This window comes from Podarcis gaigeae, assembly GCF_964106915.1.
Source record: "Podarcis gaigeae genome assembly, chromosome: Z".
Lineage (NCBI taxonomy): Eukaryota > Metazoa > Chordata > Lepidosauria > Squamata > Lacertidae > Podarcis > Podarcis gaigeae.
This window is the reverse complement of record NC_139691.1, coordinates 28,910,011-28,930,839: the sequence shown is the minus strand read 5'-3', so window position 1 is coordinate 28,930,839 and position 20,829 is coordinate 28,910,011. Positions and strand designations below refer to the sequence as shown.

Below are 20,829 nucleotides of genomic sequence, written 5' to 3'. Positions count from 1 at the left end.
GGGGAGGAGGAGTAAGCGGAAGTAGGAAGTGGATTCCCGAAAGGAGGAAGGAAAAAAAAAAAAACTCCACACGGAACACAAACAAGCCGGGATTTTAAAGAAGCAGCAGACGCCCTCGAACCGGAGCTCACTTTCCTCCCACTTTTGCCGGCCCTGAAGCGCCGCCATGTCCAACATGGAGAGTATCCTTGGTAACGCCGGAGGGGGGAGGCGGGGGAGGGGGGATCTCCGGAACGGAGCCTGAGGGGGCAACGGGAGCCCCTCCCCCGCTGCGGTAGACAGGGGCGAAGGGCGTGGCTATTGGAACCACCCGGACGGCAGAGGGAGCTCTCGATTGGTGGGCTTCGGGTGTTCTATGGGTGGGCGGAGCTTCGGAGCAGACCTTTCCCCACCTTGGTGTTTCCCTTCGGGAGCGACAGCTGAGGGAGAGGGCTCTAACCCCTTCCCCAAAAACCCCTCTTAGGAGGTGTACTGCTCTGTTTACAATAATAGAGAGGGTGGGGGGTGTTATTGCATTTTTTGCATACTTGTTTTATTTAATAATAATAATAAATTTTTATTTATGCCCCGCCCTCCCCAGCCAAGACCGGGCTCAGGGTGGCTAACAACCAATAATAAAAACAAATTGATTAAAATACAATTTAAAAAGATTAAAACACAACATTAAAACATTAGGATGCAGCCTCTTCACAGGAGGAGAAAGGAAAAAGGAAGAGGGGAAGGGAATGAAACTGATTCTAAGCCAAAGGCCAGGTGGAACAACTCTGTCTTACAGGCCCTGCGGAAAGAAATTTATTTATTATATCATTTTTCGTCCAAGAAGCTTTTGGTTGGCCTCCCCATTTTTTAAAAAATCCTCACAACAAACCTGTGAGGTAGGTTAACCAGAGAGGCAGTGGTTGGCCCAAGACCACCTGGTGCGTTTCATGGCAGAGTAGGCATTTGATCCCTGGTCTCCCAGGTCCTAATCTGACAATTTCCCCCCTTTTCCTTTAGATGATTTTATTAATCACTGCACCACACTGGCACTTTTCCTCCCACACACCTTTGCCTGTGTGGTAAGATGCTTTGAGGGGGTGGGGGCTAAACTGGCCCTAAGCTACTGCTTTGTGGCTGAATTGTACTTTGAACCCAGCCCTGATCCAGTGCTTCAACCTGTACACCACTATGGTTTAATGGCACTACTTCCTAAGGCAAAAGAAAGTATCTGTGGTGGTACCATAAAAGCTGATTGCAGGTTTATTGCAACGTTGGCTTTCATAGATGCACCAATTTGTGCATCTGTAGAAGCAGATCTGAAGGTATTCTTACATGAATGAGTACAGAGAAAATAATTGCATACAGTAGCGGGTGAAGAAAACATGAAAGGTGGCCTTTCTTTCTTTTTTCAAAACACCCTGCAGCATATACAATGTAATTGTACAGTGAAACCTTGGTTCCCAAACTTAATCCATTCCTGGGGTCTGTTCGATTCCCGAAACAGTTTGGGAACCAAGGCACGGCTTCTGATTGGCTGCAGCAGCTTCCTGCAGTCATGTTCGGCTTCCAAAGAATGTTCAAGAACTGGAACAATTACTTCCGGTTTTCGTTCATTCGGGAGCTGAAACGTTCGACTCCCAAGGCGTTTGGGAGCTTAGGTCCCACTGTACTGTCCATACACAAGTGTAAATGGTGGTAGTATGACCTTCTGTGCTTTGTGTTACTTTATGGCTGTATGTGTCTTTGTGAAGTGTGGATGGCATATAATTTACAATGTCTAGTTCATGGAAGTTTCTGCCACAAGCCATTAGGTTCTAGCAGTACCTTAAAGACTTCTCTCAGTGTGCTCCTTCTCCCTGTTCTTGTCATAGATTAGCATGGTTACCCCTCTCGTGCTTGCTAAAATAAACAGGAGCAATACAATTTCCTTCTAGGATTTTCCCCACCACAGTAGTCCTTCTCAAATTAGGGCTTGGGACCATTCATTTGCAGGGGTCCCCTCTTCTCCTCTCCCCCCTCCCCCAAAATTAGGCCACACACTCTTAGATGTTAGGCTCAAATATCTCAAGATCTGTTGCTCTGCTTAGCCCAGGACTAGTAAGGCAACAAGTGGGAGACCATAGTGTTTTCTTCATTATCTTTTAGCAGCAAATACAGTTTTCATTCATGTGTTTAAAAATCTTGTACAGTCAAGTAAATGGACATAAATTTATCTCTTTCCCCCACCCTCGTCTCCTTTCCTCCTCCTCCTCCTCGTTCCCATTTTCCCCCCCACCAGATTGCCCATAATGGAATGTCTGTCATTATAGGGTGTGTCCTATCCTTTTTTGACTGTTTCTTAGGAGTCCAGACCAGTAGGCTCCACTCTATATGTGTGGAAAGACGCACACTATTGATGTATTTCTGTGAGTCCTTTTAAGCTGTAGGAAATGACAGCAAAGGGGTAGTCACTTCGAGTTGAGGCAAGGGCAAGAGCACCAACAAGTCTGCTTGGTTTTATGCTGGGGTAATGTGTAGTATGGCTCTATGAGGTGTGGCTGCAGTTTATGCCCATACTTGGTTGGTTAGCGGTCCCAGGACTGTTCAGATTGTGAGACTGATTCAGGCCTGTTGGGCTGGTACCCTGGGTGAGAGACTGGGTGGGGATTTTGTTTGTTTCCCAAAAGAGATTTGGGTGAACAAATTATTTAACTAGTGTTGTTGGTAAGACGGTTTGCTTCCTGTTACTGCCTGTAATGTGAGTCTATGGTTGGCTGGAGCAGTGTGTGCTTCTGGAGGGGAGGGTGCTTGACAAATGTGTCTGGGAGGGACACAGATCTCAAGTATTCCTGTGGGTGCAGGGAGAGATAGATATAGCTGTATGGAGACACTTGCAGATGCTTGCATTATGTTCCCTGCTTCCCATCTGTAGTATCACTTGAAGCTTGTCCGGTGTGCCTATTAGTCTGCTGTTGTTTTATTAATTTTCTTTTCTCAAAACAAGTATCCAATATCATTGCTAAACATACATTTTCCAATTTCCCCCCTCCCTGTTGACTTTCCTCAATTACCATTTCTGGTTTATTACATCAGGTGATACATTCTGCTGTTTATATACAATATTATGTTATCACATTGTTGTACTTCTGTGTAAATAAAATTGTCAATGTTTATTTAAATCCTGCCAGCGAGATCATTTCTGTTGTTTCTGCAGATATATTGTAAATGGTTCCCATTCTTTTTCAAAGTCACTATTCTCCCATAATGACCCTGTTGATCTTCTAGATGATCTGGATGTTGATCAATTCTGGATGAGAGACTGGGCAGGGGTAATCAGGAATATCTTTGGAAGCTCATCCAGTGTGCCCAATGGTCTGGTGTTGTTGTTTCTCAATGCTACTCCGATTAATAAAAGGACCATGTTGAACATCCTAACATGAATGAATAGCTGATGTAGTCTGTGTTGCAGGGCTAGGTGGGCCTGATCTGACACAGCTTTGCCCAGCTGGATACCCTGTGTAACACCAGTTCAGACCAGAGCCTCTGAAGATGCCATAGTTTATAGAAGTTCTCTTTCCTTTACTAGGAAACCTCTCAGCTTAAGAGCTGGACTGGAGAGCCCTGCATGTGGCATGGGGCCATGGAGACTGATTGGGGATACTGTTGATGTACTTTCCACTTTGCTGCCCAACAGCCTCCCTTACTGAGCTAGCTGAGGTGGTCTCTAGTGTGGGTTTGGATAGACTCAGGACTCTAGCCCTGGGAGACTTCACTACCTATTTTGATAATGCCTCGGAGCCAGCTCAGGATTTCATGGGAACCATGGGACTGCCTCAGATGGTCTTTGGTCCCAACCCATAGAACAGGGCTTTGGAGAGAGGGGGGGGGCATCTGAATATGGTAGGAGGGCTTGTCTTAACCCTATTGTCACTGTCAGACTGCATCCTAGTGAAGTTTGGACTTTTGGCAGCAGTCCTACTCTGCAGGAGTGATAACTGATACAGATGGTCCAACCCAGAGGATAAATGAACCTGGTAGGTTCCTGACTGCTCAGGAGGATTTTCCAGAAGCCAGAGCTAGTGATACTTTCAAGTCCCTGCTGTCATTATGGGATAATGAGATGAGGAGGGTTATCAACTCAAACACTCCCAAGATGGTCCTGCAGAGTCTGCACTGCATAAACACTCCCTCTGGTCCTACAGAGTCTGCACTGCTTACCAAGGAGCTGCAGAATTTATTGAAGGGATCTGTAGTTAGTGAAGCAGACTTGGAGACAACTGGAGTGTTGGTGGCTGAAAACTCACTCCAAATCGGACACAACTGCATACCAGGCAGTACTGAGGGCAGTGAAGGAGAACTACTTTGCTGCTTCCATTGCATTCTCCAAGAGCCAGCCAGCCAAATCATTTTGGGTGGTCTGGAGACTAGTTGTACCAGGGATGATGGCTGGACTTCTGGAAAACTTGGCAGAAAGTTGTGAGCACTTTGCATGGCACATTGAGGATAAAGTTGCTTGGCTCCATAGCGCCATAGATACCACTGTTGTTGCAACTCCAGCTGAAATGTCCAGTGCAATGCCTTCTCAGTGGGATCAATCACAGTTTATGTGGCCAGTTGATACAGGCAGGATTCTTGCAATGATGCAACCAACTTTTTCTTTTATTGATCCGAGCCCATCCTGTTGTTGGGTGCCTGTAGGTGGACACTACAGAGATTTTAGAGAGTTATTGTTGCTCTTATTATTTGTTGCCTGCCTCATTACTGGAAGAGCTGATATTTCTACTGTGTCCCTCCCCAAGACTATCAGAAGGCTAATAGTCGGGATATACTAAAGAACAGGTTCCCCCTCCCTTTTGGAGAGATCCAGGAACTTTATATAATAATGAGTTTTAGGCTGTCCAGACAGCTGGGAAATGGCTGAAATTTAAATCACAAGATACTTGGGTTGGCTTTGTCTGTATCATGGTACCTGGTTGAAGGACCAATGAAATGGCAGTGGCAGAGCCGAACAGATCTTCTTCTCTGATGCCATTGCATCAACAGAGATACTCATAGTTGTGAGGAGACATTTTTGTGTGCAGATCAAATGTAGAATTTTAAATCATTGCTGATTACAATCTCTGGGATGTGGTTTGAGTCTAATGCTGCTGCAGCAGAGCCTGGGCTGGAGATGTCACAAGCAGTTGCTTAATTGCTTCAGCTTGCCCACCCCTGAAGAAAGTAGACAAGGTGCATGGATTTTTGGAGGGCACTATGTATAGCTGACTGGTAAAGGGCAGATGAATTTATTGGGAATTTTATTGATCAAGGTTGTCAGTACTTCCCGTTAGGTGGGATTGGGGTGTTGGAGTCCATCTTTTTAATAATGGCCTTGTCAGCAGTGAACTATCAAATCCAGTACTGAATTTAGAGAATTTTGTGTACAATGCCATGGATATAGCTTTAAAACTTCAACGAGACCATCTTCATACTGTCAGCATTTATATTACTTGTTAACTGAGAACATCATCCTTAACTTAAATTTAAGAGCATCTTTTTAACTTGAAGTTTGCTGCCAAAGAACTTAACAGAAATGCCAAAAAGTGTGATAAAGAAGAAAAGGTTGAAAAAGCCAAAATTAAGAAGGTGAGACATGAAATTATATTGGAAGTTCCCCATATATACTGTTTGATAGTGTGTGAGCACGATCTTTCGCTGTGACAGTAGGAAGCTATAAATAAAAGTTTGCACTGTTTATACACATCATTGGTGATGGCACAGTTGCTTACTGCAATATGTTTGCATTAGAAACTAAAAATAACATATTAATTTATTGCAAACTAATTAACAGAATATCTCCATCCCCCAACACATGTAGATAATGGTTGAACATGAATCCTTGGACTCTAAAGCAGCCATTTTCAAAGTGGATTTTCTTCTCTTTTCTTTTTTCCCTTTCCCCATCCCCCTTCCCCCATTTTTTTCCTTTTTCAGTTGGGGGAATTATTGAACCTTACCCAGCAGTAAATTTACTGGCCGAAAAGCCTTTAAATCTACAGTGTCAGTTTTCATACCCATCCATACAGTACCAGCTCCTCATTCAGAATCCAGTGTGTGTGTCCAGGAGAGTGGGTAGTGATGGGTAGTGATGTTATCCCATCTGTAGCAGATCATCTGATTTGATCTTTAGTTGGACTATTGGTATGTGTCTGCCAGCATTTGCAAAGCTTTGATAAGCTCTCCTGAGGGACCTGCCAGTTTGGTGTTGTTAATGTAGAGTGCTGGCCTTCTTCCTGCATTTTTTTTAGACAATGAGAGCACTGGTACCCAAGGAAATAAGTGTAATAGTAATCATATGCCATCATCCTTCTTATTGCCATGTGTGTACCGGAATCTGACGGTGACGGTCTAGGTCTGAAAGCTAAGATTTATTAGGGTGCATTTCTTAATTAGTTGAAAAGCTGTGTTCTGCTTCTCTTTGTTTAAATAAAAGGCAATTCAGAAAGGCAATACTGAAGTGGCAAGAATACATGCAGAAAATGCAATCCGGCAGAAGAATCAAGCCATCAACTTCTTGCGGATGAGTGCTCGGGTTGATGCTGTAGCGGCAAGAGTTCAAACAGCAGTAACAATGGGCAAGGTAATCAGCTTTATCATGTTTTAGCAAGAAACACAAGTTTCCAAAAAACTTGCACTATGTACGTTTTCGTAGGATGGTTTGTACCACAGACCTTTTGCTGCTAAGTAGGTAAAACTCTGTAGAATTTCAAATGCTGTATTAAATAGAAATGTGGTCTATTTGAATCTCCTGAAGAAGCAGCTAACTATTGTAACAGTGGCTAGTGTTGTGCAATTTCATGTCATGTTAGTTTATTTTGGGCTATAGTTGCCCAAAGTTTCAAATAAGAAATTTAAAAAATGTGGTTACTATGTACGTTGTTCTCCTAGGTAACGAAGTCAATGGCTGGAGTAGTTAAATCGATGGATGCTACGTTGAAAAGTATGAACTTGGAAAAGGTAAACAAATAAATTCAGAAGTTGAGTTTTAAGGTATTTCCTTTTGTTCCTGGCTTGACATCATTTGTGCTCCTGGCTTGACATCATTTGCTTATGTGCAGATATCTGCCTTGATGGACAAATTTGAGCAGCAGTTTGAAACCTTAGATGTTCAGACGGCACAGATGGAAGACACAATGAGTAATACTACTACACTAACAACACCACAAGTAAGTAACATTGAAGTAGATATAATTTGCAATTGGCAGTCCTATCTAGCTGCCCCTGGGAGCTTTCTTGACTAATATGAGAGAGAGACTTTCAGAGAAAAATATGGCTGGGCTAAATAGACTCTGCCCTTAGAGCTGGACCTTCTCTGACTCAGCTAGAGAATGGAGTCAAGTTTACTCCATTTATTCTGCTGACAAAATAATAATAATAATAATAATAATAATAATAACAACAACAACAACAACAACAACAACAACAACAATAACAATAACAATAATAAATAATACAGTGGTTTTTCACTGGGCTTCCTCAAGTGCTTCTCAGCGATTATTTAATGAAGAAATCAGGAAGAGCTTGGAAACTCTCCTGAGCAGCAGCTTGTCCATCTCCTCTGATTTTTTGCAGTGGCCTGCTGCCAATATATTTCGGATGATGGCAAGGCCCGGAAGATGTGCAGCCTAGAATATTCAGAGAATATTCTCTACAATAAGCAGGGTTCCTCTGCAGACGAGTCAGTATGGAAGGTTCTCCTTGAAGACAGAAAGTTAGAAAACCATTAGTGCATCTACACTAGGAACTTTGTCAGTATTAATTATTGGGTGTGTGTTTTGTTTTTTTAAAAGTAGGAAAAATTAGTACTGTTACACCTTGAGTTGAATGTGCTTCAGGTTGAGCGCTTTTGGGTGGCACGTTACTTCCGGGTTTTGCCGTTCGTGCATACGCAGACGCTCAAAATGGCGCCATGTGCGGAAGCGGCAAAACGTGACCCATGCATGCACAGACGCGCCGTCGCCTCTTACGTTCCATTCAGGATGCGAATGGGGCTTCGGAACGGATCCCGTTCGCATCCCGAGGTACCACTGTAACTGTTTTAGTAGAATGCTGAAGGCATCCCTGTGGAAAGCCCTCCCTTCAGATGTCAATGAGATAAAGAGCTACATAACTTTTAGAAGACATTTGAAGGTAGCCCCAGTATCGGGGAGTTTTTAATGTTTGATATTTTACTATGTTTTATATGTGCTGTAAGCCACCCAGAGTGGCTGTGGAAACCCAGGCAGATGGGCAGGGTATAAATAATAAAATTAATATTAGTGGTAGTGGTAGTAGTCTCAGCAGCAGCACCTTTAAGCTATAAAGTATACATGCAAATGGAGTGATAGCATCACTAAATGATGAATAAAAACAAATCAAAAATAGGCTTGAATGTAATGCAGCACAATCCTATGAATGGTTATTTGGAAGCAAGATTTGCTGAGTTCAGTAGGGCTTACCCCCCCCCCCAATAAATAGGCATCGATAACATTAGTTTTAATTGCTTTTTAAGAAGCTGCATTTTGAGAGGCCAGATTTGCTTTGTGAATGTGTTAGCTCCCTCTAGTGGTATTCAAATAAACTGCACATGATCTTTTCTATTACGCTGGATTCCATGTCTGTTACAATGGTAAAACTGATTTGGTTCTCATTTTTTAGAACCAAGTGGACCTGCTTCTGCAGGAAATGGCAGATGAAGCTGGGTGAGTGTAAACATTTGAAGACTGAAACATCGAGTATTCTAATGGCAGTGCTTAATAAGGTTTTAATGCACTTGAGATAGCAATAAATGCTGCCTTTCCTCTGATCCAGGAAGCATAATGTTAACTAAATATGTTGCAATGATAATAGAGTGCTGCTCTCTCAGGACAAAACATGGCTATTTCCACCTTTAGATAGATAGATAGATGATAGATAGATAGATAGATAGATAGATAGATAGATAGAGATAGATAGATAGATAGATAGATAGATAGATAGATAGATAGTGTCAAGTACAGTATCCTTACTTTGACTGAGAGATCACTATGAGACCAGAATGATAGAAAACTACTTGTTGGACTTCTCTGAAATAACTTGAGTAAGAAAAAACTTGGAACCCTCTAATAATGCTATTTAGTAGCAACAGTGCTAAGCACTATTTATTTATTTATTTATTTATTTATTTATTTATTTATTTATTTATTTATTTCTAGGCTGCACTTTTAATTAAAAAAACAGCAAGGTGGTATACCACATACAAAATTACACAGAAGTGGCATAGTCTCCATCTTGAACACTGCAAAGATAGAAGAGGGCAAAAGTGAAGGGGCAGAAGAGTAACAAATGTGAGGACAGCAGAGGATTAATGCACCTCTTCAGTGGTGCAGATATTTCATAAAGCTGATCTCTTATACCTGCTACTCTGTTGTTAATTGGCATATTACATGTTGAGGACTGGAGATAGAAATGAGCACAACTGGGAAGCTTTCAGCTTGTGGCAATAAGTGCACCTGAGGTGTGGGGCTACTATCAGAATAACTTCTTGTATACTGGTTTCTCTTCTTCTGAACTCTAGCCTTGACCTGAATATGGAACTACCTCAGGGACAGACAGGCTCTGTTGGCACAAGTGTTGCTTCAGCAGAACAGGTAAACCCTCTTTTTGCTTGCTTGGTATTTCTTCTCTATCACAGGAGTGGGGAACCTAAGGCCCAGGGACCAAGCGCAGCCTTTTGGGGCTTCTCCATTTGGTCCTCAGGACACCCATTATCAGTCCTCCTCCACACCCTCCTTAAGTGCATTGGCTTAGCTGGAATGTATGCTTGAACTGTAGTGATGCTTCTTGCTTGCCTGGGTGGAGAGAGGTGTGCGTAAGCCTCTGCTCTTGTGGGCCCGGAATATAGCCTGGTTTGCAGAGGTAAGAGTCTCACCTGTTGCTCCATCAGGCCTTTGGCTCTGCCCACCACTGATGTGGCCCCTGGAAGGATGCCCATAAGGAAAAGTGTCCCACCTCTGCCTTAATAGCATGTAAGATTGTCTCTTCAGTTGGAGCAAGCTATTTTAGATGTACATGAACTAACTATTGCCAGCTCATAGTTTGGCTAGATCTCATACCAGGACAAGCAAGCTAAGAAGCAGCAGCCTTACTGCTTTTCATGCCCTCTCAGTTTCAGAGTTTGCTCGTTTTCCTGTTCCTTCCCATTCCTCTTGCACTGTGTTTATAAGCCTATACAGAGCTTAGAAGGAGTTAGTACAGGCAACTCCCCCACTTACGCAGGGGTTACGTTCTGGGGCCCCATGTGCATAAGTGAAATTGCATAAAATGGGCAGCACCCTCTCTGCCACTCTTGCTTCAGCCCAAACCAAAAATACTGCATCCCAAAATATCCACAATTAGAATTGACGCTCTGGGGTCGGGAGGAGGCTGGAGGAGAAGTGGAAAAGCTGTTGCTGCGCTACCATGCACATTAGCTGTTAGGCAGGGAAGCTGAGCAGCATAAATAAAGCCCCACTGCACCACCAGTCTCTTCAGGGCTTCCTCCACCCTCACTGATGTCCTTTTTGGGCTCCATGGAAGGTCTCGTGAGCCATGAGGACTCTGCATCTCTCTCTTGCCATTTCCAGGTTTGAATTGAATTATGTAATTATTTCCCAGCGCTTCCCTTGAGTTGATCAGGCATAAGAGGGTAGTTACCCGTAGTCTTATCATTTAGATGTAGATCTTCAAGCCTAGCAGAGCTCAGTCTCTCTTTGGTCTGGCTGCTGTTCTTCTAGAAAGTTAAGTCTTTGTCCCTTAAGTAGTGCATTAATGAATGCCTTTTGTTGGTTGGTCTGAATTCTGCAGGATGAGCTCTCACAGAGACTGGCGCGCCTTCGTGATCAAGTGTAACAGGAAGAGTTGGAACTGCTATCTTCTGCATTTGCTTCCAAAGCATTCTGTGTGCATAAATCACAGCCTGACATAAGGTCTCCATCTCTAATATTTCCAGTTAGATATACTTAATGGGCGCTTCTCTTTTTGTCCTACTGTGCTTTTAAAAATGTGTTAACCCAATGGTGATATGAACTTCAGTGTATTTTCTAGTTTTAAGCATTTTTTAAGTCAAGGGTTATATTTTTGCAGATACTTTTTCCAAGACACAGATTGAATTTTGCCAAGTGTCACATTGGATTATCAATCCGGAAATAGAGTAGCACCTTTTAACATATATGATTTTAAGTTATGTAGCAGGGTTTTAAATTATAAATAATCTCTCTCCCCCCCCACCCCCGCAAAAGTGGGGAGTCCCTCAATATCTGTGGGGAAAGACCAGTTTGACAGAATGATATATTTGTTTGTGTGTTTGTGTACTGTTTAAACATCCCTGGATAATCTTTCCATAGTGTTGCAGAACAAGCTTACTTATGGAACAAGCTTAACTGTAGTAACACAACAAAATGATAGTTGTTATGCTGTCCTTGTAGCTGGAATCATTAGCATCATCACTTGACCGAAGGAATAAACTATATTTTTAAACACTCCTGCCTAGATTATATACTGTATATATTACACTCTCCCAGAAATTTCAGGAATGCTTCTTAAATAACTAATTAAAATGCTAGCTTTGAAATGTCATCTTATATCGTGGCAAAATTGTATTTTATATTCTTCTATTGGTGGGGTGGGACAATGGATGTCTCAAAAGTGGAAATGAACTTGCATAGATAAAAGTACATACTCAAAATTCTTGCTCAATCTTGTTTCACAGCTGAGCTTAAAACTAATGGCAGCTTCTTAAAAAGGCAGTTAAAAAGCCTGCATTTAAAATGCAAATATTCTGGATGCTTCAGTTTTGCTAGGATTTACAAGCCTTGGTTGTCATCATCTGTTCAAATCATAGATGTCCACAGTGCCCACCATTTTGATGTATCTTCCTTCTATCATAATTAACTAAAAAGTTCCTGGGTTGACTGAAAACCACTACTAAAAATTGGGCTGGTATAATAACTTGCACGTGCCTATTGGTGCAAATCTCAAGACTGTCTTTGTGCAATTTAAGAGTGCAGTGTTTAATGAGGCCATCAGATAGGACGGAGGGCAGTGTGATGTGGTACAAAAGAGGACAAGGAGAAAGAATGCTATCTGGGCATGTTAAAAATTCCTACACTTGATTTCTGACTTGTAGACATTTTCTTTGTATACAGCCAGAAATGTGAAAGTCCAAACAGTGTGCAAAACCAAAAATTATAAAGCTGTCTTCCTAGTGAAACAAAGGTAACATGCATCTGAAGGAAAGCCTATCTTTAATTCTGTCATTGGCATCCATTCCCATTGTTTTATTTCCCCCCTATGAAGCCTACAGTCTTGTCGGCTGAGGGGCTGGGGTATAACTGGAGACATCAACTTTCTACTACTACACGGCAGCAGCTGCTGCTGCTGCCCTTCTATACAAGGGCCAGGATGTATAAAAGGGGTGAGAAGAAAAGAAGTTCCTTCTGTTCAGACAACCTTTACAGTGACGTTTATTGATTGCACTTTGTGTGTTTCAGGATGGAATTTAAAATATAGTTTATATCCCTTAAACTCAGGTCTATTTTTAAAGCAACGTTCTGTTGCTTTTGTTGAGACATTGGAGCGGGATTAGGTACAAATCCAGATTTATTCCCACCAACCCCTCCCTAAAAAAAATGTGTACATTTTTTCAAACAGGACACCTCAATGGAAAATACATTACAGTGGTACCTTGGGTTACAAACACCTCGGGTTACAAACACTTCGGGTTACAGACTCTGCTAACCCGGAAGTAGTACCTCGGTTTAAGAATTTTGCCCGAGGATGAGAACAGAAATCGCATGCGGGCAGCAGCAGGAGGATCCATTAGCAAAAGCACGCCTCAGGTTAAGAACGGTTTCAGGTTAAGAATGGACCTCCAGAACGAATTAAGTTCTTAACCAGAGGTACCACTGTATTATACTACATTTTCTCCTCCTGGGTTGCTTAGAGTGGTGTACATTGTTCTCTGTCTTCTTCCTTTATTCTCACACTAATCCTCTAAGGTGGAATAGGCAGATGGTGACTGACCTAGATTCAGCCAGAGAGCTGCTTTGTGGTTGAGTGAGGATTTAAACCTGGGTCTGCCTGAACCTAGTCTGACACACTAGAAACTGGACCACAGTGCCTCTTTGACTTGGTATTGCTCACTGCTTAATATTTTCTGTAGTAGCTTGCTTTTGGATTTCTGTGTAATCGTGAGAACAAGCAGCCAGTGTATTTTTAAAATGCTCCTTTTTCCTGCTTGCCTTTTTTCAATGGAACCAGCAGAGGGAAGTAGAAGACCTATCTTTTGATGGGAAAGGTTTGCTTAAACAGCAAAGGCTAGGTATTGCAAATATATATTCCCCCTTCTGTCTTGCTTAGAGGGTCTGTTTAAGAAACCGGAGCTACTTGCTTGTTCTAAATTTTAGATTAGATGCCATCACTCCTTTTGTCATTTTTTAAAAACCAAGATTTTGATAATTCATGAAAATAAGATAATGTATATTGATGATTTATTGGTTAATTTCTATATCACTTAATATATTAAAAATATCTATGTCACTTAATAAGTTTTTTTAAATCTCTCAAGTGGTGTACAAAAAACTGAAGCAACAACAGACAACTTAAAATATTACAAAAATACACAGTTACATATAAAAATGTTACATTAATTCAAAGTTTGTTGTTGTAGTTTAGTCGTGTCCGACTCTTCGTGACCCCATGGACCAGAGCACGCCAGGCACTCCTGTCTTCCACTGCCTCCCGCAGTTTGGTCAAACTCATGCTGGTAGCTTCGAGAACACTGTCCAACCATTTCGTCCTCTGTCGTCCCCTTCTCCTTGTGCCCTCAATCTTTCCCAACATCAACGTCTTTTCCAGGGAGTCTTATAAAAATCTATATCAATTCATTTTCCTTCTGACACACCCTCTCTCTCAGCCTCTGGGTTTTCACCCAGGGTTCAAACAAACTCTCAGCTCACCCAAAAAAGTCTCACAATGAGATTTCCTGGAAACAGCAGACATCACCCTAGTCTGCCACTTTAGACTTGCTTTTTATGAGCAGGCCCAAGGTGGATGGTATTTCCTTAGGCTGCCCATGGCTGTGTTCTGCTCAGCTGCACTCTGCATACCCAGCTCCAGGTACTGCAGATTTGATGAGTTTCCCAGGGGGTCCAAAGGAGGGGAAAAGGCCCCCCCTCCACTCACAGCTCGCTCTTCACTCTGCAGTTCTCTCCTCCAAGCAAACCTTAGAAATGTCTTGCTTGCTCAGTTCAATTTCCATCTATTGCAGAGTTGGGGGACCTGTGACACTTCAGAAGTTGTTGGACTCCAACTTCCATCAGCCCCAGCCAGCAGAGCCACTAATGAGAGGTAGTAGGCATGGTAGTTCAGCATCTGGACGGCCGTGGATTCCTCTCCTAAATCTAGACTTGCCATTTGCGCATCCTAGAAAGATCAGGGCAGTGCCTCCAAGGTGGTTTACAAAGGCAAAAGAGTCATTGTCTTGTTTAACCACCCAAATGATCAGATATTTAAAGAGTGGCTGCCTTTAAAAAGTGAATGGAGGTTGCATTTGGTTACCATGGCTAGTAGCCATTTCTTAATTTGCCTAATCCTTTAAAAAAATCAAATTCTTATCAATCAAATTCTCAGTTTGTTACACCCCCCCCCCACAAAAAACCAAACAGACAACACAAGCCCACATGCAATGATATCAGAGTCCTAAAGAATGTTTGCATGTTGATTATTTTGCAGGCAGGGGGAAAATTACCCAAGAACAGCCGTGCTGGATCAGTCCACTGGCCCATCTAGTGCAGCCTCCTGTTCTCACAGTGCCCAACCAGCTGCCTGTGAAGTCCACAAGCAAGACTTGAGTGCAATGCCACTCTCCACAGCTGTGATACCCAGCAGGTGGTGTGCAGGAACATAATGCCTCCAACATGGGGGTGCAACGTAGCCATCAGGGTTAATAACCATGGAAACCCCATGAATTTGTCTGTCTTTTAAAGCTATCCAAGTTGTTGACCATCACTACTGCTCAGGGGAAACTCCATAGTTTAAGAAGGTCTACCTTTTGTCAGTTACAGATAGGTAGCCGTGTTGGTCTGCCATAGTCAAAACTGAATTACAACTTATCACCAAACTTAAAACCATGGAGAAACCTGGCTTGAACAAAGACCTTGGATTCTTATCTCATTATACATGACAAAGCCATTTTTCACCTTTTCACCCCTTGCTTCTTCCTGTAAGACCTATTGCAGTCGTTAAGAGTCGTCAACAGGCTCATCACAGCTATCTGCCAACCACCCATTCCCACCACCCTTCTGAGTAATACCCCTCCCCACCTTCTCACTATATAGAAGGGTCTGGAAACTTCTGTTTCAGTGTATCTGAAGAAGTGTGCATGCACACGAAAGCTCATACCAAGAACTGACTTAGTTGGTCTTTAAGGCGCTACTGGGAGGAATTTTTTTGTTTTACCTTTTGTCAGTCCTGCATCTTCCAACATTCACCTTCATTAGATGGACCCAAGTTCAAGTAGCAGAGGGAGAAAAGCTTTTCTGTACTCATTTTCTCCATGGGAAACGCTTATTATGCCTACTCTTATGTGCCTTTTCTCTAAACATTAGAAGCCCCAACATGTTGTAACTTTTCCTTCTTAGCTAAGTTTCTCCACGCCCTTGGTTGCCCTTTTCTTGCTCTGCAATGTCTTTTTGGGGGTGAGGCAAGCAAAGCTCTGCATGGGTGACCACATAATAGTTTTGTATAATGGCAGTGTTATATTGGCAGGTTTATCTTCCATTCCTTTCCTAATAATCGCTGGCATGGAATTTGCCTTCTTCAGAGCCATTGGACGCTATTCATTCAGCTATCCACTCCAACCCCAAGGTCTTGTTCCTGGTCACTCACGGCTAGTTCAAACCCTTAACCAGATATGTGAAATCAATTTTTTTTTTAATGGTAATAATTTATTACTTGTACTTCGCCATCCTGTACTCTAGGCAGCTTCCAACAGAATATATATATAAAAACAATGAAACATCAGACATTAAAAACTTCCCAATACAGGGCTGCCTTCAGATGTCTACAGAAAGATGCATAATTGCTTCTCTCTTTCTCATCTGATGAGAGGGTATAGTGGGAGGAGTCCACTATACCAAACCTTGGAGAGCTGCTGCTAGTCAGTGTAAGCAATACTATGAACCAATGGTCTGACTTGGTATAAGGCAGCTCCCTAGGTTCCTCTGGAGCAGTTGGGTTTTCACCCTATGAAGCCCAGCTCTCCTCATCGCCTCCTTGATTTGTAAATTTCTTAGTAACTTCTATTTGGCTTTCACGAAGACTACAATAAGAACTAGCAGTGATGCATTTTAAGAGTTGTGAACAGCATGTTGCGTGTCTTTGGGGAACTCCTCTATACCTGCACATCTATGCTGATTTAGTATGACTCTTCTAATAAAGAGGAGCAGAAGGTCATGCTGGAGCCTGTTGGGCCGCTAACATACCCTCCAGGGAGTTAAAAGGGCTCAGCTGACGCTTGAAATTGGTTACAGATTGTCCCAATAGGCCTTTTCCTTTATTTGAATGGTAATGACAGGATAGCATGCTTTGAAAAGAGACTTGCTTCCGATACATGGAAAACCACTGACCTCCCTTGTCATTTTTTTTTACTTTTTTTTTTACCAAACACACAAGTACTTGGCCGACATGAAGACATCAGGCAGCACTTTCTGCGGGCTCCAATTGAAATATTGGAAACACCACATTTTAGAAGCAATTTTAGCTACATTGCAAATACATCACGAAACAGATTTCTATCAGATGCCTTCCAGATCCGCAACTGAGGCTGACCCTCAGTTTCCTCCAGGGGATCTTAAAATTCTGCATGTGCATGGTAGCCAAAAGCATTGCAAGAAGTTCTTATTTGGGCTGACTTAATAGTCTGAAGGTTCTTCCAGGCCATTGCAATTTCCGGGTGGAACTCAATCACACATTGGCAAATTCAGGTTGAGCAGTTATAGTTTGTCGGAAGGTCTTGCTCAGCAAGCCCACTTTTCCCCAAAGATCTGACTTTTTGTGATGAGGAAAGTGATGGAAAAATGTATTGGGAAGTGTGGGATAACACTTGCTTTGGTGCAACAGCATTCATCCTCCCTGCTAACAAATCAGAATGAATGCTAAGTATGTCATCTGATCTCCCTGCAAACAAATCAAGGTGGATGCTCAGTAAACAAATAGGATGGTGTATATCTAGCACAATTGGCAAATGAACTTCCCTCCATCTCCACATGTCCCACTAAATCTATTCTGGGTTGTACCCCCAAATTTGGAGGTGCAGATTTGGAGAGGGCATGGGGGTGGGGAGAGGAGAGGAGAGGGAAGGAAATTCCATTCCACAAGCAGAAATCTTTGAGCTAGCAGATCTCTTTATAATTGGATGCTGCCCAGTGTCTGAAAGCATTCTGAGCTACAGATCAGGTACCTCCGCAGTAGCCTTTCCTGTGAACTTGGATTGGCCGTTGTCTGTCAGGGCTCATCTACACTCACCTTTGGCCCCATGCTTTCTAAGGCACAGGTTTGCTTCAGTTCAGTGGTAAAGAGCAGGTATTTTTCAGGGAAAGCACCAGGCCAAAGCAAAAAGAGAGAATAAGTGCTTGGGTATGGTACGGACCTGTGACTAGAAACGCAACACAAAAGGAAGTCTGGATGAGCCTTCAGCTTCACTCCTGCCTCCTTAGCACTATTTATTTGGAATATTTATAAATGGCTAAATCTTTACAAAAGGCCATAACATGGCCTCATTCTTAGTAAAACGATGCAGGATATATGACAAAAGGTGAGTGCAGACTGATAGCTAGAAATGTGATAAGGGGGCTTAACAGGCTGGGGAATAATTGCAAAAATATGCAAAAATTCATTAACCCATGACATTTCAACACCACCTAATACATGGAATCTTAAATCTTATACAATGCCAAAACAATAATAACATATGCAACTCAAAATCTTAAAGCCAAACAGTCCAAATATTCCTGAAATATGTCCATGAGAAAAACTCTCTATGCATATATTTGTGCTGATGCAATCCCAAAGGAACTTGGACAACGTCAGTTTGTGATCGTGTTTATTTTCTAAAAGGTCCTCAAGGAAATTTATCGTTTTAGTGCAAGTGGTTCCTAATATGCTTCTGATTTGATCCCGGAATGTCCCTATTTCCCCCATTATTACCGTCACTGAGCTTGAGGAGGTGCCAGAGCCTCTCTTGAGTGGTGGTGGCGGCAGCCGAGTAACTGCTACGACGAAACGCCCCCTTGCCTCCTTCCTTGGGCAGCTTGTAGCAGCTGCTGGAGAGCAAGCAAAGGGGGGGGGGGGAGGCGTGGCTGTCAAGGTCCAGCCCCATGTGGTGTGTCAGCTCTGAAGGGCAGGCAGAGAGCAGGGCCACCCTGCACAGGAAGAAAGAGAGAGCCAAGCAGAGAATAAGGAGCCTTGATTTTTATTTTACCAAAAATAAAATAAAATAATGTGTTGCGCTTCCACGTCTAATCTTGCTTGCCCCTTTCTGAAATTTATTTATTGGTGTGTGTTTTTTCCCCCGTAAATCTACCAAAGAATAAAATAAAAGCAGGATTAAGGGGTTTTCTCAGGACGGTGGAGGGTGTGTGTGCTGTGTCGCATTGATGAAGCTGTGGTGGCACTTGTCCTTCCAATAGGAAATGCTCTGAGGGGGGCAGGGACCCCAAAAATAGGGGGAGGGTTTGAGGAGGGTCAGGGGAGGGGAGCGAGAAATATCCCTATTTTCATCTGAGGAATGTTGGAGGGTATGGTTCAGTTAGGTCAACAGATTGAGCAGGTGCAGAGAACACCAGTTCTGTCTTCCCCAATATGTCAATACAAATTGTATTTTTTTTCTACAGTTGAATCTACATACCTAAAGCTTCTCCTTGGCTCAATCAGTAGAGCATGAGACTCTTAATCTCAGGGCCATGGGTTCAAGCCCCACTTTGGGCAAAAGATTCCTGCATTGCAAGGGGTTGGACCAGATGACCCTCATGGTCCCTTCCGATTCTACAATTGTTGGATTCTATGATACACAAATTTTGTACAAAAAAAGAGGATGTGCATCCTCTTTTGGGGTGGGATGTCTGCTTGAGAACTGCCACAGTCATGGAGAGAGACTGCCACTTTCCTTTCCTTTCCTTTCCTTCCCAGACCAGACCAGACCAGACCAGACTACTGGTCGCCACCAGTGCTGTAAGTCTCCTGAGCCAGAGAACCCATTCCCAAGAATTTAATTAGTTTTCGTTTATTTTATTTAAACCATATCTTGGCTTCCAGAGTAAACGTTCCAGGGCAGCTGACGACAAAAAATGGAAATCATCCAATCAAAACATGACACCAGTGCTACCATAAAGCAGCAATAAAAGCAGAGACAGCAAAGATAAGCATCAAAGCAGAAAGATCCCAAAAGTAATAAAAGCAGGGGAAGGGGGAAGAGAGAAAGCATCATTAAGAATAGAGAAATTGTAGCAGCACATCAGGTCTTTGATTCAAAGTTTGGCATGCTGCTGTTGCTCATTGTAACCATAAGAAATGTGGCCTACCCACTTTATCCTAACAACAACCTTGTGAGGTAGGTTAGACTGAGTGAGAGTAATTAGCCCCGATACAGAGTATTATGAGTTTTGAAGTTGGATCTCCTGGCTCCCAGCTTGACACTTGAACCCAAGACAGGGAACCCTTTTCAACCCAAGGACTGCATTCCATTTGGGGCAACCCTCTGAGGGCACCATGCCAGAGGTTGGGTGGGGCCTGAGACAAAAAGTGGGTGGAGCAACAAATATGAATTTTTACCTTCATGAAAATTCTGCACACCCCTCTCTAGTTTCCATTTGGGCAAGCGAGAAGCATGGTCAAAGTTCAACAGTTTGTTCCAGCCAGGCCTGGGAGAATCCAAAGGGCCAGAAAGACAGGCAGGGTGCATGTCGTCCCCTGGCCTGACGTCCTCCACCCCAGTTTTAACTCTCTTGCCCCTCCTCCCCATACTTGATGTGACAATGTCTGTCATTGTGGGAAGGCAGGGTACACAACTAGTCTTCATTTCCCTTTAGGGGAAGACATGTTTTGTTGTTGCCGCTGTTGTTTAATTCCCCTTCCCAGCAGGTTCAGGTGCCTAACTGCGAATTTAGATTTTGTCCGGTGTACAAACTTGGTTTCCATCAAGATGGTCATGGTAGCATTTGACTCATGGCATGTGTATATTATTCTCTCCCCAGCCCCTTGTGTTTCAGTCTTTGCAACTATAATAAAGTGCCCGCCGTGTGGTTTGAAGCTCACGGCAGGCACAGACCTTTCCATCAGGAGTGCTGTAAATTAGTTCCAGTCTGCAGGAGAACACTGGAACTAATTGATGTGACCTGGAAGTTGGCAAAAAAAGAAAGAAACGAAGAATAATAATAAAGAAGTCCATAGCAGTGAAATCAACCTTTCCCTTCAATAACTTGATGCATATATAATCTTTTCAGGTTGTAAATAGATGAGGCCTCCTGCTCTGTCCCAAGATTAAGGACCTGGCTTCCCTTGTCGAAGTGATAATGGCTTTCAGTTTTTCAGTTGATTTGTACAGCAGGTGCCTTTAAAATAAAATAAAGAAGAAGAAGAAGAGTTTGGATTTGATATCCCACCTTTCACTCCCCTTCAGGAGTCTCAAAGCGGCTAACAGTCTCCTTTCCCTTCCTCCCCCACAACAAACACTCTGTGAGGTGAGTGGGGCTGAGAGACTTCACAGAAGTGTGACTGGCCCAAGGTCACCCAGCAGCTGCATGTGGAGGAGCGGAGACGCGAACCCGGTTCCCCAGA

The 20,829-nt window shown here is 42.9% G+C and overlaps 1 protein-coding gene across 1 annotated transcript; it reads left to right on the top strand.

The window, feature by feature from the left end:
* CHMP1B (charged multivesicular body protein 1B) lies at nt 1-11,571 on the top strand. Its single transcript, XM_083722625.1, has 8 exons — nt 1-182; nt 5,486-5,583; nt 6,431-6,577; nt 6,886-6,954; nt 7,056-7,163; nt 8,635-8,678; nt 9,533-9,605; nt 10,801-11,571. The coding sequence occupies exons 1-8, from the start codon at nt 167-169 to the stop codon at nt 10,843-10,845; spliced, it is 600 nt and encodes a 199-aa protein (XP_083578751.1). The 5' UTR covers nt 1-166; the 3' UTR covers nt 10,846-11,571.
* Nucleotides 11,572-20,829: the final 9,258 nt, after the last annotated feature.

Excerpts from the sequence above, each read along its gene's own strand:
- CHMP1B (XM_083722625.1), top strand. Across the intron at positions 5,584-6,430 it reads AAAAAGCCAAAATTAAGAAG|GCAATTCAGAAAGGCAATAC; the intron begins GTGAGACATGAA and ends TTTAAATAAAAG. Across the intron at positions 6,578-6,885 it reads CAGCAGTAACAATGGGCAAG|GTAACGAAGTCAATGGCTGG; the intron begins GTAATCAGCTTT and ends TTGTTCTCCTAG.